This window comes from Vipera ursinii (genome assembly GCF_947247035.1).
Source record: "Vipera ursinii genome assembly, chromosome: 3".
Classification (NCBI taxonomy): domain Eukaryota; kingdom Metazoa; phylum Chordata; class Lepidosauria; order Squamata; family Viperidae; genus Vipera; species Vipera ursinii.
In genome coordinates this window covers 203,502,260-203,520,824 of record NC_139516.1, presented here as the reverse complement: position 1 = coordinate 203,520,824, position 18,565 = coordinate 203,502,260, and the positions used below count along the sequence as shown (strand labels likewise).

The 18,565-nt window shown below is 40.6% G+C and overlaps 1 protein-coding gene across 1 annotated transcript in view; it reads left to right on the top strand.

Annotated features, from left to right (window-relative positions):
- OC90 (otoconin 90) overlaps positions 1-18,565 on the top strand; it is a gene marked incomplete at both ends in the record, with an annotated part of 51,365 nt that overhangs the window by 10,319 nt on the left and 22,481 nt on the right. The window contains 2 exons of the mRNA XM_083360342.1: positions 137-249; positions 3,038-3,166. Coding sequence (XP_083216468.1) covers positions 137-249; positions 3,038-3,166 — 242 coding nt within the window. The remainder of the gene's footprint in view (positions 1-136; positions 250-3,037; positions 3,167-18,565) is intronic.

Sequence of the window (18,565 nt, the reverse complement as noted above, 5' to 3'; positions counted from 1 at the left end):
GGTTGTTCAGAAAAGCTTGAAGGTGAATTCGCTTAAAGCAATTTAGTCAGCCGAGACCGAATCCTGAAGCTGCCAATATGCTCACTAACAGTCTCTCCTAATTATGCTTTGATTTCTTCTTCTTTTCTGGAATCAGCTGCTGTTTTCAACATCGGAAATGTTACGAAGAGGCAGCCGAAGAAGAATGCACCTGGGATCCTGTTAAAGTCATCATGAACATCAGTTGTCTAACCAAAAACATCACGTGTGGTGAGGCTGAAGTAGCAGAGTCCTGCATCCATTTTTTATTCTGCTATTTTCTTTTGTCAGTGAAACAGAAAACCAACCTAGAACTTAGGAGAAATTTCCTAAAAGTGAGAATAATTAACCAGTGCCTTCACTGGTTAAGTTGTGAATGCTCCATCACTGGAGGCTTTTAAGAAGAGATTGGACAACCACTTGTCTGGAATGGTATGGAATTTCCTGCTTGAGCAGGGGCTTGGATTAGAACAAGGGTCCCCAACCCCCAGTGCATGTGTCAAAGCTGCTAACATCGAATGTTCTTGCTTGACAAGAGATGAAGAAGCAGCTATTTCATGTTAAAATTGTGTATTGCTTTAAGAGATAGGGTTAAGGCTGGGAAGAGGGAGGAGAAGGATTGTACCTCAAGGCCATGAAATTAAAGAAGATAAGAACTTGGCGGTTGTCTAACGGAAGGGAAACTGATTCTTTAAATTAATTGGAGAATATGATTAATGACAAAATTAGAAAGGTGGAGAATTGTGTTTAATATATTGTGCAAGGGGGTGGAGATTTCAGATTCCAGCTTCCTTTGAGCAAGTATTTGCTGGTGTATTGGGTTAATAAAGGACTTTTAAGGTAAACAAGGCCTCAGAGTCACTTGAAAAGCTCATACGTCAGAAACGTGACAGCATGGACCATGCAAACAAGCAAAACCCCTTCTGCGGGATGCTGCCAAAGTTTCATTCTTGACTATGATTCACTTAAGAAATAGGGGAGACATGATAGCAGTGTTCCAGTATCTGAGGGGATGCCACAAGGCAGAAGGGGCCAGGTTGTTCACCAAAGCACGAGAGGGAAGGACGATAAACAACGGTTGGAAACTGGTCAAGGAGAGAAGCAACCTGGAATTAAGGAGAAACTTCCTGACAGTGAGGACAATCAACCAGGGGAACAGTTTGCTTCTAGAAATCGTGGGTGCTCCATCATTGGAGATTTTTAAGAAGAGATTAGACCAGGGGTAGGCAACCTTGGCTCTTTTATGACTGGTGGACTTCAACTCCCAGAATTCCTCAGCCAGCATGGCTCAGCTTGGAAACCTCTCCCTTTCCCCTCAGCATGGCTGGCTCAGGAATTCTGGGAGTTGAAGCCCACGAGTCATAAAAGTGCCAAGGTTGCCTACCCCTGGACTAGACAATCACCTGTCTGAGATGGTATAGGTTCTCCTGCTTGAGCAGGGGGCTGGACTAGAAGACCTCCAAGGTCCCTTCCAGCTCTATTCTATTCTATTCTATTCTATTCTATTCTATTCTATTCTATTCTATTCTATTCTATTCTATTCTATTCTATTCTATTCTATTCTATTCTAAACCATGGGAATAAAAAGATTGCAAAATTAGGCCCAATTCATTTAACAAACGTCGTAGTTCCAGGGCTACCTGTAGCAAAAAATATTGTATCACAAAAAGAATATTGCAGTCAGGAGCATCTATGTGTGTGTGTGTCAAAGAAGTCAAGATGGCCACTGCCTAATTGAAGCCCCACCCCTTTTCAATGTACATTGGGCTGCAGACTGAAAACGGCTGAGCTTAGATTGTGCAGTTGAGGCAACCCTCTTGAGTTTTTTTTGACTCCTTGTTGAGGATACACCTGATTGTAATTCAAATACTTATTGTTCTGAAGGAGAGGGGTCAAGATGGCACCCATGATGGTGTGACTGAAGCCATGCCTGTTTTTGATGTGTGTTGAGAACTTCAATCACACCCTTGCGGTTAGCCTTCTGACTTGTTTTGACTATACCCTGTGGACAACTTTTCTGTGAAGAAGGACTTCAGAAGTCTTTTGTATTCATTTCAGGGAAGACATACAGTAACTCATGCAGAAAATCCAGTTAAGGCGTTAATGCAGAAAACCCAGTTATATGCTCACAACGTATCATCCTCTGCAGGTCTTGTATTTCTCCGACACAGCCTTATCATGTCGCCCAGATCCCAAAAAATTGGAATCTTTAGAAATTGGAAATGCCATTTCTTAAAATTAAAATCAAGAGTTTGGTTCAAGAGCCATGCACTGTGAAAGGATGGCAGTGTTTTGGCCACCCCTAACTTTATAAGCTTTCACATGTGAGATAAAATCAGGATGCAATATTTAGCATCTCATATTGTCTCTCTTCTTCTCACCGTTGACATTCCCCGTGTTCTGCTCAGATTCTGACTTTATTCATTGCAAAACAGTGCTGCTTATTCAAACCTAGAAATAAGAGGACCGACATAGAACTAAGAAGAAATTTCATGACAGTTAGAACAATCAACCAGTGGAACAGCTTGCTTTAGAATCTGTGGGTGCTCCATCACGGTAGGTTTTTAAGGAGAGATTGGACAACCATTTGTCTGGAATGGTATAGGATCTCCTGCTTGAGCAGAGGGTTGGACTAGAAGACCTCCAAGGTCCCTACCGACTCTGCTATTCTGTTATTCTTATCCCAGTCATTTAACCCACGTGGCAGACTATATTTTCAGAGACGCTGCTGAACATTCTTCCCGACAATTCAAGTCTTGGGAGGGGAAAAAAAAGCATTTTCCAAAAAAAGATGAATTTTCTATTGTGTCCAAATGACTTCTTGCTGTGAAATGAACTCAATCCTGCTTTCCTCCTGCGGTAATGAACTGTGTCTGGGCCCAGGATATGAAATGTATTTCTCTGGGTCAAAACCTTACAGAGAGTCAGCAGATTATAGCTATGTCAATCCAACTTTGTAAGTGGGTCTTTTTTCTTTTTCTTTAACATGCTGTTTTTTTTCCCTTCCCCCCCCCTCCAGGGTCTGAGGATTTTTGTGAGCGTTTGCTCTGCCACTGTGACAAAGAAGCCATTGAATGTTTCTTGCGTTCGCCCGTTAACTCTTCCTTGAATAATTTTGATGCTTCCTTCTGTTCCTCTGTGGTGACAGGTGAGAAAATGGGCGGGAAATCTCTCAGTTCTTCATTCCCATTCAGAGCCTTCATTTCCTTGCTCAGTAAATTCACCTTACTCTTCTGAAGGTGCCATGGGTTGAAGCAAACTAAGCTCACCTGATTTTTTTTACCTCATGAAAGAGTTTGCCAAGGCAGGGTTTGTCAATCTTGGCAACTTTAAGAGGTGTGGACTTCAACTCCCAGAATTCCACAGCCACCCATGCTGTCAGTTGAACTCCACGTGTCTTAAACTTGCCAAGGTTAAGAAACCTTTACCTAAGGGGAGATTTTTGACACTCGTTTCTGGAGAAAATAGTAAATAGTGCTTGGTTGCAAAAAATTTTGGTTTCCAGAAGTAGTGAAAAAATGGGCTGATTAATGTCCAGCATAGATTTCCATACCACAAAGAATACCAATTCTTCCTTCATGATATTTCCCTTCGCTCCCTTGATGGACAATTCCTTAAGTAGCTATCATTGGTAACTTCTGGTGTAAATAATTTATTTGTTTATTAGGTGGAACATCATCTTTCCAGAAATAAGATTGTCCCCCACTTTGACACTGTTTCAAAAGGCCCTGAAGACATGGTTTTGCCAAAGCACCTGGGGACACCAGAGCAGTGGTGGGATTCAAATAGGTGAACAACCGGTTCTCTGTGTGGATGCCACTTCCAGAAGTCCATTCTGGGCCTGGGCAACAAAGAATTAGCTACTGGTTCTGCCGAAGTGGTGCGAACCGTCTGAATCCCACCACTGTCCCAATGTGATATATAGAGCCTGTTACATGTTTGGTCTGATTGTTCTGACCAGGGGGATGGGGATTTATTGGCTTTTATGTTAGGGTTTTACAGGTTGTCCTCAACTTACAACAGTTCATTTAATGACCACTTGAAAAGGGATGTATGACCATTTTTCACAAATTCGGATCCTTGGCAACTGACTCATATTTACGATGGTTGCCATGTCCTGGGGTCATGTGATCCCCTTTTGTGACCTTCTGACAAGCAAAGTCAATGGGGAAGCCAGATTCGCTTAGCAGCCATGTTACTAACTGAACAATGACAGTGATTCACTTAACAATGGTGGCAAGAAAGGTTGTAAAATGGGGGGGGGGGACAAAACTCACTTAACAAATGTCTGACTTAGCAACACAAATTTTGGGCTCAGTTGTAAGTCGAGGACAACATATATTTTTGTAAGTAACCATTAATGAGTTGGGCAGCCATGTAAATTTTCTTAATAAATAAATAAATTTTCTTAATAAATAAATGGACTGATGGATTAATAGACTGATAGACTGATAGCTTGATGGATTGATAGATTGATTTTAAGGTCAGTATCAGCAGAAGTCTTCTCCCCACAAATGTGTTATCATTTGGCTATTTCTAGAATTTTAAGAACATGAGCATTAGGGCAATCAAAAATGGAGACAGTGGGCAGCTGGCAAATATTCAAACAATTGAAATAATTTCTGACCATCGAGGTCATCTGGGAACAGGAGAAGAAGGAAAAGTCAAGATATTGGCCCTGTCCTGCCCCTTCCTATATGGAAACACTTTGCTGGCATCATGATGGCTTCAGATTGGCTTTTCTGACCCTGAACCCCTTATAGAATTGGCTATTCAAGACCTAGTGTGAAACAGAGGTGGGATATGGTGGATTTTTGCATTGGCACCAAAATTTTCTTGCCAACCTATCCTAAAAGTTTGCATATCCCTCAAAGGCTAGCAAGCCAAAGATCCAGGAAAGTTAAATGCTAAGCTAAAAATTTCAACTGCCTTTTTTCATTGCAAGTTGCCAGTCCTTAGGACTCCAGAAGAAGGGAACACCTGCTAGACTTTTTAAGTCAGGGATCAGGAAATAGAGCATGTCAGAAAGGAATATGATATGTGTTGTAATCACAATATTCTACATATGCCCTGTATGCATGCAATAACTTCCTGGGATACAATTATGCTATATATGCACAATCATATGATACATTTATATTACTGGCCACCTCTTCCCTTTCTTTTCAGAAACATCTAGTGTGAAAATTCACACCACAGTTCCTGCTTCAGGTATGCTGTACACCTACAAAATATTCTTTTTTTTAAAAAAAAAAGTTATTTGGTTACTCCTCCAATTTATAGAGCCACCTGATTCAAAAATGACACTGAGCAGCTTGGGACAGATTTAAAGTCTGATAAAATCCACAAAAACAAGGCAATTGGCAGCTGTGGACCATCACTCTGATCGACAAGCTCAACATCCTAACCCACTGAGCCACTGCGTCCCTTTTAGTATGTGTGTGTGTATGTATTTATATATATATATATATATATATATATATATATATATATATATATATATATATATATATATATATATATATATATATATATATATATATATATATATATGTTTCAAATGTTAACTCTTTAGATTACCTTGCTAGGCCCCAAACATGGGGCAAATCTTTATTTCCTGTTTTCAGCCTATCTTGAAGGCTATCGAACAGGCAGTAGTCACACCGGACAATTCCTATATTTGTGTAAATTACTAACAAAGAATTAAAGGGAAACTGAAATGCATTTCTGACTCATTAGTCGTCATCAGCCAGCCATACCCTTCTGAGATTCGAACCATGGGCTGATTGCATATGAGGCAGTGTTATTTGCCTCTAAGCCACAAGGTCTCTCTCGCTCTGTTAGCTTTTTTTCTGCAAGGGAAGATATGTTTCAAATGTTAACTCTTTAGATTACCTTGCTAGGCCCCAAACATGGGGCAAATCTTTATTTCCTGTTTTCAGCCTATCTTGAAGGCTATCGAACAGGCAGTAGTCACACCGGACAATTCCTATATTTGTGTAAATTACTAACAAAGAATTAAAGGGAAACTGAAATGCATTTCTGACTCATTAGTCGTCATCAGCCAGCCATACCCTTCTGAGATTCGAACCATGGGCTGATTGCATATGAGGCAGTGTTATTTGCCTCTAAGCCACAAGGTCTCTCTCGCTCTGTTAGCTTTTTTTCTGCAAGGGAAGATATGTTTCAAATGTTAACTCTTTAGATTACCTTGCTAGGCCCCAAACATGGGGCAAATCTTTATTTCCTGTTTTCAGCCTATCTTGAAGGCTATCGAACAGGCAGTAGTCACACCGGACAATTCCTATATTTGTGTAAATTACTAACAAAGAATTAAAGGGAAACTGAAATGCATTTCTGACTCATTAGTCGTCATCAGCCAGCCATACCCTTCTGAGATTCGAACCATGGGCTGATTGCATATGAGGCAGTGTTATTTGCCTCTAAGCCACAAGGTCTCTCTCGCTCTGTTAGCTTTTTTTCTGCAAGGGAAGATATGTTTCAAATGTTAACTCTTTAGATTACCTTGCTAGGCCCCAAACATGGGGCAAATCTTTAACATTTGAAACATATCTTCCCTTGCAGAAAAAAAGCTAACAGAGCGAGAGAGACCTTGTGGCTTAGAGGCAAATAACACTGCCTCATATGCAATCAGCCCATGGTTCGAATCTCAGAAGGGTATGGCTGGCTGATGACGACTAATGAGTCAGAAATGCATTTCAGTTTCCCTTTAATTCTTTGTTAGTAATTTACACAAATATAGGAATTGTCCGGTGTGACTACTGCCTGTTCGATAGCCTTCAAGATAGGCTGAAAACAGGAAATAAAGATTTGCCCCATGTTTGGGGCCTAGCAAGGTAATCTAAAGAGTTAACATTTGAAACATATCTTCCCTTGCAGAAAAAAAGCTAACAGAGCGAGAGAGACCTTGTGGCTTAGAGGCAAATAACACTGCCTCATATGCAATCAGCCCATGGTTCGAATCTCAGAAGGGTATGGCTGGCTGATGACGACTAATGAGTCAGAAATGCATTTCAGTTTCCCTTTAATTCTTTGTTAGTAATTTACACAAATATAGGAATTGTCCGGTGTGACTACTGCCTGTTCGATAGCCTTCAAGATAGGCTGAAAACAGGAAATAAAGATTTGCCCCATGTTTGGGGCCTAGCAAGGTAATCTAAAGAGTTAACATTTGAAACATATCTTCCCTTGCAGAAAAAAAGCTAACAGAGCGAGAGAGACCTTGTGGCTTAGAGGCAAATAACACTGCCTCATATGCAATCAGCCCATGGTTCGAATCTCAGAAGGGTATGGCTGGCTGATGACGACTAATGAGTCAGAAATGCATTTCAGTTTCCCTTTAATTCTTTGTTAGTAATTTACACAAATATAGGAATTGTCCGGTGTGACTACTGCCTGTTCGATAGCCTTCAAGATAGGCTGAAAACAGGAAATAAAGATTTGCCCCATGTTTGGGGCCTAGCAAGGTAATCTAAAGAGTTAACATTTGAAACATATCTTCCCTTGCAGAAAAAAAGCTAACAGAGCGAGAGAGACCTTGTGGCTTAGAGGCAAATAACACTGCCTCATATGCAATCAGCCCATGGTTCGAATCTCAGAAGGGTATGGCTGGCTGATGACGACTAATGAGTCAGAAATGCATTTCAGTTTCCCTTTAATTCTTTGTTAGTAATTTACACACATATATATATATATATATATATATATATATATATATATATATATATATATATATATATATGTTTTCTGAGGTTTTCGCGGGTGCCTGTATGTGGATCCTTGGTTTTTCGGGTTTTTCCCCGCGTAGAACTAAAGGTGTAGGCGCAACGTTTCGACGGAATCCCATCCGTCATCATCAGGCTTTAGCTTCCTTCTTCTGGGAGAAGCATGTGGCTGTTTGTTCCTCTTTTTTAAACTGCCAGAGGGGGTGTGTTCTGTGGAGGTGTGCTCTGATTGGGTAGGGGACCAAGTGTGTTCTGATTGGGTGGGAGTGTGTTTTGAATGGTGAGTGTGTTCTGATTGGGTGGGGGGGTTGTTCTGAGTGGATGGGCTGGTCTCAGCTGCCAGCTCCAGACCTGAGCTGGTGAGTTGTGCTGCTTTTGTTCGGCTTCGTGTTTGTGGTGGTGCCATGTTTTTATAGTGGGTGTCAATTTGCTTATTGTGTGGTTTGGAGGGGTTTAAAGTGGCTGATGTTGCAGCTGTAGTTAGGTTTCTGTTTTGTGGTTGTGTGTCTTTATCGTTGTGGGTTCGGATTTGCTTTTTGAATGGTTGTGTGGTGGTGATGTCATGTGATGTTATCATGAGTTTGGGTCTGGTATCATTCTTGGTGGTTGGGCCTCGTCTGTCAATCAAGGCGGGTTTCCAAATGGCTGGTAGACGAGAGGTATCATCTCGTTTATTCATGCTGTGGGGGCGTTTTTCTATCTCAATGGCTTCTCTGATTATTCTGTTGTTAAAATGTTCAATTTTGGCGATAGTTTTGGTTTTTTTAAAATCAATTTCATGTCCCGTGGCTTCAAAGTGTTGGACCAGGGATGAAGTTTGTTCTCCCTTTCTGAGTGAGTTTTTGTGCTCTTCAATGCGTGCACTTATTCTTCTGTTGGTCTGTCCGATGTATGTGGTGGGGCAGGTGGTGCATGGGATTTCGTATACTCCTTGGTTTTCTAACCCAATTATGTCCTTGGGGTTTCTTAGGATGGTGGATATTTTTCTGTCTGTGTAGAATGCTGTTTTGATGTTGTGTTTTTGGAGGACCTTGCTGATTCTGTCTGTGGTCCCTTTTAAGTATGGGAGGAGGGCTTTGCCATTTTCTTGTTCTCTGTCTTGGGTTTTTGTGGGTGTCTCTCTTCGGATTAAGTTGGTAATCGTGTTTCTTTGGAATCCATTGGCTGTTAGTACATTAGTGAGAGTGTGTAGTTCGGTTTTTAGGTGTTGTTCGTCAGCTAGGTGTTTGGTTCTGGAGATGAGTGTCTTGGCTACGGAGTTGATCTGTGCTGGGTGGTGGTGTGAGAGTGCGTTCAGGTAGCGGTTTGTGTGTGTTTTTTTATGGTAGATAGTGTGTCCTAGGGAGCCGTTGGATTTCTTGTAGACTAAGACATCAAGGAAGGGAAGTTGATTGTTAGCTTCTGTTTCCATGGTGAATTGTATTTTGGGGTGTAGGCTATTGAGGTGTATGAGGAAGTCATCCAGTTTTTCTTTGCCGTGTGGCCAGATTACGAAGGTGTCATCTACATATCTGAGCCAGAGTTTGGGTTTGTGGTTGGATTTTTCTAGAGCGAGGGTTTCAAAGTGTTCCATGTAGAGGTTTGCGATGACAGGTGAGAGGGGTGATCCCATGGGTGCTCCTTCCATTTGTTTGTATCTTTGTCCATTGTAGATGAAGTATGTGTTAGATAGGCAGTGGTTGGTCAGATCTAGGATGTGTTTTGGGGGGTTGTATTTATTTAGGATAGCTGTCAAGGCTTCTTTGATTGGCACTTGGGTGAAGAGGGATACAACATCGAAGCTCACAAGTAGGTCACAGGGCTGTAAGTTTAGTTTTCTTATGATCTCTATGAATTGGAATGAGTTTTGTACGTGTGAGGTGATGGAATCTGCATAAGGCTGTAGTTGTTTGGCAAGAAATTTGGCTAGATTTTGTAGAGGTGAGCCTATGGAGCTGACTATGGGTCTGAGTGGGGTTCCTTCTTTGTGTATCTTGGGCAGACCATAGAGCTTAGGACATCTGGATGATTTTTCTCTGGTAATGATTGTTTTCTGGATCTCTTCACTGATGGGTGTGGCTTTTATTTTTGATTTTGTGGTTTTTTCCAGGTAGGTGGTGGGATCTGTCTTGAGGAGTTTGTATGTGGAGTCTCGGAGTAGGTTGGATAATTTGGTATGGTAGTCAGATGAGTTCATTACCACCGTGGCGTTGCCTTTGTCTGCTGGCAGAATGATTATGCTGGTGTCATTTTTTAGGTTAAGTAGTGCTGTCTGTTCCTCTTTGGGTAAGTTGCTTTTGGGTGGTTTGCTGGTGCAGAGGATGTTGGTAACTTCGAGTCTGATTTTGTTGGCGTCATCAGGGTTAATTTTGGTCAGGCTGGATTCGACTATATATATTTATCTGAGTAATATTTAGATAACTATATGTAGAATTCCAAATGTTCATTGCTACAATGGTATATTATATTTTGTTCCTTCTCTTTTCTACTGTATTTTTCATTTTTATGCATAATTTTAAATGCATTTGCTTTGTCATTATTTTAATGTTTTGTTTCTTTTCTCCTGTTTCTGTTATTTTTTTAAAAGCAATTGATTTTTTTTTAAAAAAAGGTGAGCCAGGCAGAATGAATAAGAAACAGGCAATTGTGCAATATATCTACTTCCAGAACTAACATATCAGAAATAATTATTAGGGATGGAACAGAAAGCAAAACTGTTTTTCTTGTTAAATAAATGTCGTGACAAATTATTGATTTGTATTCAATACAGCTGTTGATTTCCCTGTTCCAAGCCCTCAATGACTGAGCAATGGTTATTATATAACCATTGCTAGAAGACCTCCAAGGTCCCTTCCAACTCTGTTATTATATGAGTTGGAAGGGACCTTGGAGGTCTTCTAGTCCAGCCCCCTCTTCAAGCAGGAAATCCTCTATTATTCCAGACAAATCATCGTCCAATTTCTTCTTGGAAATCTCTAGTAGTTTCCTTGCAGATTTCCCTGCAACTAAATTGTATCAATAACTTTCCCGAAAAATAGCTTACTTGTTAGTACACAGATTTGCATCCCTTCAATGCTTAGAGAATGGTTGATAATAATAATAATAATAATAATAATAATAATAATAATAATAATAATAATAATAATAATAATAATAATAATAATAATAATAATTTTATTTGTATACCGCCCTTCTCCCGAAGGACTCAGGGCGGTGAACAGGGCAAACATATAAAAGTACAAAGATACAAAAGTTAAAAAGAATTAAATGAAATGCCCAAGCTAAAACAATAAGTAAATATATTTAAAACAGCAATAAAATCCCAACCCATCCCCCATCAGGCCAGGCCGGCTTGTTCGAACAAATAAGTCTTTGGATCGCGTCGGAAGGAGCGAAGGTCGGGCGCCATCCGGAGCTCAACCGGCAAACGATTCCATAAATCCGGGGCGCCCACAGAGAAGGCCCTCCCGCTGGGGGCCACCAGACGACATTCTCTGACCGGTGGCACCCTGAGGAGGCCCTCTCTGTGGGAATATGGTTAAAAATTTTGAAGGCCTGTTTAATAAAAAAAGAATGTGTCTCTGTAATTTGGTGGTTTGCCAAGTCTGTTTCAGCAGGGCAGTATTGATTTCTAGGCTGCAGAAAAATCAAACAACCCCAGCTTAAAGAATACCATTCTTTTAATTTTTTTTTCTGCAGAGCTTCAACACCCGAAGACCAAAGAGACTCAGTTAACTGACAGGACTCTGGCAGATGGTTGGTGCCTGTTCTCCTCCTCCTCCCCTTGTTTCATATTTCTCTCATGAGAATAGATGCTTTTCCCCAAGTTAAGAGATTGTTCAGCAAGGGAACTAAAGGGGTTTTTGATACTATCAATTGAGGAAATACACGTAGATTTTTATATTGTTCCTTTTTTTCAAAAGACTTGGCGGAATTCCGCTTTTGTAAAAGCAATGAAGCTCCTAAAATTGAAATTCAGGATGAAGTGGAATAAATGTTGATCAGGTTTACAAATGGCTGCCAAGCTGGCTGAGATAGTCAAGACCTTATGAACAGGCGTAAAATTCTATTTTAATTGGACAGATGATCTGGGCAGGTTAACATTTTGACTCAAAACTGATCAAAAAGAACAGAATGAAGCCTAACAGGGACCAATACAAAGCTCTTTATTCTCCAAGAAATAAGGAACTATGCACTTTTTTCTGCATTAGTGGTAGATAGATTTTAATTTATTATATATCTTTTATCATTCCCTATCCATCTTAATGGCAACAATTTACATGAATCACTTTAAAGCTGTTTTATTGCTTCCCCCGCCCCAACCTGATTGTCAACTCCTTTGAATATTTTACAGAAACAAATAAATGTGCAGAGAGGTCCAATGCGTAGTGTGGGTATAGCTTGGGAATTACTGCATATGGGTTATTCTTAATTAATTCATGTGAAAAATTCTTGGATTACAAGGTGACCTGAATCCACAGGAGACTGTGAATTCTAGTCCTGCCTTAGGTATGAAAGCCAGCTGGGTGACTTTGGGCTAATCACCAAGAGACTGTGAATTCTAGTCCCACCTTGAACATGAAAGCCAGCTGGGTGACTTTGGGCCAATCACCAGGAGACTGTGAGTTCTAGTCCCACCTTAAGCACGAAAGCCAACTGGGTGACTTTGGACCAATCACTGGGAGACTGTGAGTTCTAGTCCCATTTTAGGCATAAAAGCCAACTGGGTGACTTTGGGCCAATTACCAGGAGATTGTGAGTTCTAGTCCCATTTTAGGCATAAAAGCCATCTGGGTGACTTTGGGTCAATCATCAGGAGACTGTGAGTTCTAGTCCCACCTTAGGCATGAAACGGATTGACCACCAAGTATATCCAGCATTTGTTTGCAGTTACAGCAGCAAAAGGTTACAAACAAACATGTTACAAATCACATGAAGTTTCAGTCAGATCATTTATTCCCTCAAACAATTTTATTCAGTTCCTTTGGAGCTTCTGATACCATACTAGACAATGATGGATTGAGTTGAGCAGAAACATGCTGCAGAATTTCAGACAACACACAGCTTTCCATCTAGCATAAAAAACAAAAATAGCTTGTTGCTAGGAGAACATTTTTTTTAAAAAAAATGGGATTATCGTTGGTGAGCATTCAGGCATGGAAAGTATTGAGGTCAAAGTTTTGAAATGTTTCTGTAGGTGGCAAATCTGATTATGCTGGAAAGTCAGATGCTTCTATCCGGGCACAAACGATAATTGTCATGGCTGACATTTTCATTAAACTGTCGTTAAGAATAAGTTGTGTTCGGCTTGCAGAATCTCACAAAGATATCCTGTTTTATTATCTGTCTTCTAGTTATTTCCCAACCCACCACTGGCCCAGCTGTAATGGTTCCTAGAGCTGAGGGTAAGTGGATCGGTATTGCAATGATTAATTATTTCATCTATTTATAACTTGTTATAACAACGCCAATTCATTTGAAGGGTTATTTGTGATAAGCAGAATTGTGGGCTGTTTTTTTTGATCAAGTCTACATTCCTGTATTCCTTTTATTCTGAATAGCTGCTGCAGAAGTGGAAAGCAACGGAAAGATCAATTTCCAAAGACGCAGAGAAGGAGGAGGTGGAGGTATATTTTTTGACAGTTGTAAAAGTTCAGACAATTGCATGGCATGAAAATATGGAACTTTACTTAAAGAAAGACTTTCAATACAAAAAAAATGTATTACGACAATTCAGAGGCATTCATTGCTATTTTGATCTAGTGGTTAAGATAACTAGCCTAGAAAACAGTAAACTGTGAGTTCTAGTCCCACCTTGGGCATGGAAAGCCAGCTGGGTAACTTTGGGCCAATCACCAGGAGACTGTGAGTTCTAGTCCTGCCTTAGACATGAAAGCCAGCTGGGTGACTTTGGGCCAATCACCAGGAGACTGTGAGTTCTAGTCCCACCTTAGACATGAAAGCCAGCTGGGTGACTTTGGGCCAATCACCAGGAGACTGTGAGTTCTAGTCTCACCTTGGGCATGAAAGGCAGCTGGCTGACTTTGGGCCAATCACCAGGAGACTGTGAGTTCTAGTCCCACCTTGGGCATGAAAGGCAGCTGGCTGACTTTGGACCAATCACCAGGAGACTGTGAGTTCTAGTCCCGCATTAGACATGAAAGCCAGCTGGGTGACTTTGGGCCAATCACCAGGAGACTGTGAGTTCTAGTCCCGCCTTAGACATGAAAGCCAGCTGGATGACTTTGGGCCAATCACCAGGAGATGGTGAGTTCTAGTCCCACCTTAGGCATGAAAACCTGACTAACTGACTCTGAACCAGTCACTCTTTCTCAGCCCAGCCCACCTCACAAGGTTTTTGTGGTGGGGAAAACAGAAGGAGAAAGGCGTATTAGGTATGTTTACTGCCGTGCAACAATCAAGGCAGAATAAAAATCTAATAAATAAATATTGATTATGCGGGGTCCTTGGTGCTCTCTGAGCTTGCTTGTTTTCTTGCAAACATTTCATTATCCAAATTAGGTAACATCATCAGTGCTAGTAAGGAGTGCTGTTTGCTGTCATTTTATATTCTGGTGTCTTTCCTGTCTGGGTGGGTGGGGGCAGTCTTAGGGATTCTTCAGTTGGGCTGTTTACTGAGGACCCCTCATTTCAACCCTGAGCTACAAATATTCTCTTTCATAAATATTGATTATAATTGCCATATTTATTTTTTGACCCCTTCTCAAAAAATCCCTCACATCTTTTATTCATGTCATCCTAAATCGTAACTTACGTGGGTTTTTTCCTGTATACTTAAATCAAGACAATTCTTCATTTAAAAAAATCACTTGTGTTGATTCTTGGAGTAAGTTAGAAAGCAGAATTTGTCACAGAATCTAGTTTTTTTTTTCTTCTACAGACGTTCCTCAGGAGCCCAGTGACTCATCTCCAAACAACCATGAAAGATGTAGGTTAATACATTCTTCTGGACTGATGCAACTGTGGTCTCTTTGAAATTCTTAGATTTCCAGAATAACCACAGACATGATGGATAATGAATCCTTTGATTAACCTTTTCTTCTTTGCATTAGCACAGTGAGATGCAGATGGCAAAGGAGAATTTGAACGTAGATTTTTCCACACAATCCACAATTCACTCATTAGACTAGGACATCTCAATGACCTTAGCTTTTGCAGGCCTAATAGTATCTTCTATATCAGGAGTTCCCAAACTTGGTAACTTTAAGACTTGTGGAGTTCAGCTCTCAGAATGCTCCAGGCAGCATGAAGAATTCAACAACAGACTCTAGAAAGAGTACAGAGAAGAACAACAAAGACGATTAAGGGACTGAAGGCTAAAACATATGAGGAATGGTTGCAGGAACTGGGTATGTCTAGCTTAATGAAAAGTAGAACTATTAGTAGGACAATTAATCAATGGAACAACTTAGCTCCAGAAGTCGTGAATGCTCCAACACTAGAAGAGATTGGACAACCATTTGTCGATAATGGTTTAGGGTTTCCTGCCCGAGCAGGTCTTCCAACCCAGCCCCCCACTCAAGCAGGGGAATCTATACCATCTCAAACAAGTGTTGGAGCATTCACGTCTTCTGGAGGTAAGTTGTTACACTGATTAATTGTTCTCATTGTCAGGAAGTTTCTCCTTAGTTCTAGGTTGCTTCTCTCTTTGGTTAGCTTCCATCTATTGCTTCTTGTCCTGCCTTCAGGTGCTTTGGAGAATAGCTTGACTCCCTCTTCTTTGGGGCAGCCCCTGAGATATTGGAACACTGCTATCATGTTTTCCCTCATCCTACATTAGACTAGACATACCCATTTCCAGCAACTGTTCTTCATATGATCCTTGATAGACATTCATACTGAAGCAAAATTTTCATCACTTGAATCTCAATAGGACTCTGATGGCCTTTGGACTATGTTAGAAGTACACAGGAGTGCCAATATTTCACTCTTTGCCATGTAACAAAATTCTCTAAGACAGTATTTCTCAACCTGTGATCTGCAGACCCCTGGGGTTCCCCCAAATGTCATCACAGGGGGGGTTCTACAAAGTTTTGAAGAAATGTTATGATTTAAGTGATAGCAGTGTTCCAATATCTCAGTCATGGCCACAAAGAAAAGTGAGTCAAGCTATTCTCCAAAGCCCCTGAAGGCAGGACAAGAAGTAACAGATGGAAACTAACCAAAGAGAGAAGCAACCTAGAACTAAGGAGAAACTTCCTGACAGTGAGAACAATTAACCAGTGGAACAACCTGCCTCCAGAAGCTGTGAATGCTCCAACACTGGAAGTTTTAAAGAAGAGACTGGACAACCATTTGTGTGAAATGGTATAGGGTTTCCTGCCTGAGCAGGGGGTTGGACTAGATGACCTCCAAGGTCCCTTCCATCATCATCATCATCCCCATCCCCATCCCCATCATCATCATTATTATTAAATTTATTTTTTAAAATTGTTTTTTAACTTTTGTATTTTGTATTGGTTTGATTTTAAAATGCCCTGTAAACCGCCCTGAGTCCTTCAGGAAAGGGCGGTATATAAATCTAATAAATTAAATTAAATTAAATTAATTACTATTAATCTTGAGTTAAGTCTTGGTGGTCCATGGCCACAAAAGGTATTTAAAGGGGGTCCACAGTAAAGAAAAGGTTGAGAAATACTGCTCTAAGAAATTTCACCTTGAGGTAGATTTCACTCCTCGTATGGATTCCTTCAAATGAACAGATTTTATTATAAATTATTTGATGATATGAGGCTTGTTTGCTAGGAAGAATTCATGCACATTTTTTACACCCAACCTATCTGTTTTTCTTTGTTTCTTCAGACTTTGAAAGCAGTGGAGTCCTTGAAACCTTCAGAGGGGCGGGTACTGTATAGATCTTCATATTTCAATAGGGAAACATGTAGAAAATATAATTCAACGTACTTCAGCATGGGGTGAACCACAAGCCATTTCAGGAAGCACCAATCTTTCTGAACACCGAAATTGTCCTACTTGGCTTTTGAATTATGCTCAGATGTGAGGCACAAGACAATTAAGAGATTGATTTTTTAAGGATGGCTACACCTTATATTTTGGCATGGTGCTCAGAGATTAAGATGCTGGGCTTGTCAGCTGGAAAGCTGACAGCCCAGGTTCGAGACCCAAGTGCAACGTGATGGGGTGAGCTCCTGTCCTTGCCTCAACTCCTGCCAACCTAGAAGTTCAAAAGCATGCAAATGCGAGTAGATAAATGGGTACCACTTTCATGGGAAGCTAACAGCACTCTGACATCATGCTGGCCACATGACCATGGAAATGTCTTCGGACAATGCTGGCTCAATGGCCTTGAAATGGAGGTGAGCAATGTCCTATAGTTGGCAATGACTAGCAGAGTAAAATCCACAGGGACTCCTTTATCTTTTTTTCCCCCTCTCACTCCACACATTTAAAGATAACATCTGATTTTATCTTTCCATTCTGGAATGTTACATCTCTTGTCAGTCTTACAATTTGTCTGATATTCTGGGGTCACCACTGACGTTCTTATCTGTCTTTTGAAGTTTTCCTCTGCACTTTTGCTTCCCTTAATCTAAGGATCAATAACCAAACACAGACATTTCCATAATATCAATAGCCCAATACTTTAAATGTTTAGGTGTGCTACCACTCCTCAGCAATTCCATTTTCTGCAAAAATGCTTAGTTTTGACAAGAGTTTACTAGTCTCACAGCAGAATTCTTGAGACTTCAAAGATGAGATTAACATAAGCCTTATAACAATAAAGGGACGTGGTGGCTCAGTGGGTTAGGACGCTGAGCTTGTCGATCAGAAGGTCGGCAGTTTGGCAGGTCAAATCCCGAGTGCCGCGTAACAGAGTGAGCGCCTGTTACTCATCCCAGCTTCTGCCAACCTAGCAGTTCGAAAGCACGTAAAAATGCAAGTAGGAAAATAGGGACCACTCCGGTGGGAAGGTAACAGCGTTCCGTGCGCCTTTGGCACCTAATCATGCCGGCCACATGACCACGGAGACGTCCTCGGACAAGCGCTGGCTCTTCGGCTTTGAAACGGAGATGAGCACCGGCCCCTAGAGTCGGAAACGACTAGCACGCATGTGCGGGGAAACCTTTACCTTTTACCTATAACAATAAAATAAAACAAATTACATTTTTTAAAAGGGGAGATGGAAACATCTTGTAAATTTATTATTGTTGTTGTTATTGTTGTTCGCCACATAGTCAGACAGATCTGTGGGGTGGATTTGGCATTTTTATCCACCTACCTAGTCCTTCCCAAGGATCTGGGATTGGGAAATGTTACTGTTATTGTTATTACTGAGTGGCACCAAGTACTTGTAAAGGAGTTCTAATCCTTGCTTTAGACACTGACAATATTATTATTGAGAACTTTGAGAAACTTATTGATTCATGGAGAACAGGGTGGTGGAAGTAGGGCTTCTTCTGCCACTCAGCAAACTTACTGTTTTTTTGTTTTTTAAATGTGACAAGATGATGGGCTGGTTTTCTGTTTATTTCCCCCTTGCCGCATTCTTTATAGTTTGTGTTCTAATGTTAGTTTTTAATTATATCTGTTGAATTCCGTATTGAATCTTCTATGCAGAAGGAAAGAGTATGATAATAAAAAGAAATGATTATCACTCTTAGGGTGCCATCAAAAGCCACATAATGCAATGCATACAATAAAGACAGACTTAGTTTTCACAGCATTGCCTAAGGGACAAATATGATTTGAAACTTTTCTTATTCAAATTCTTGTATTTAGCAAAAGCTCACTGGGGCCTTCCTTCCTTTTTCTTTTCTTTTCTTTTCTTTTCTTTTCTTTTC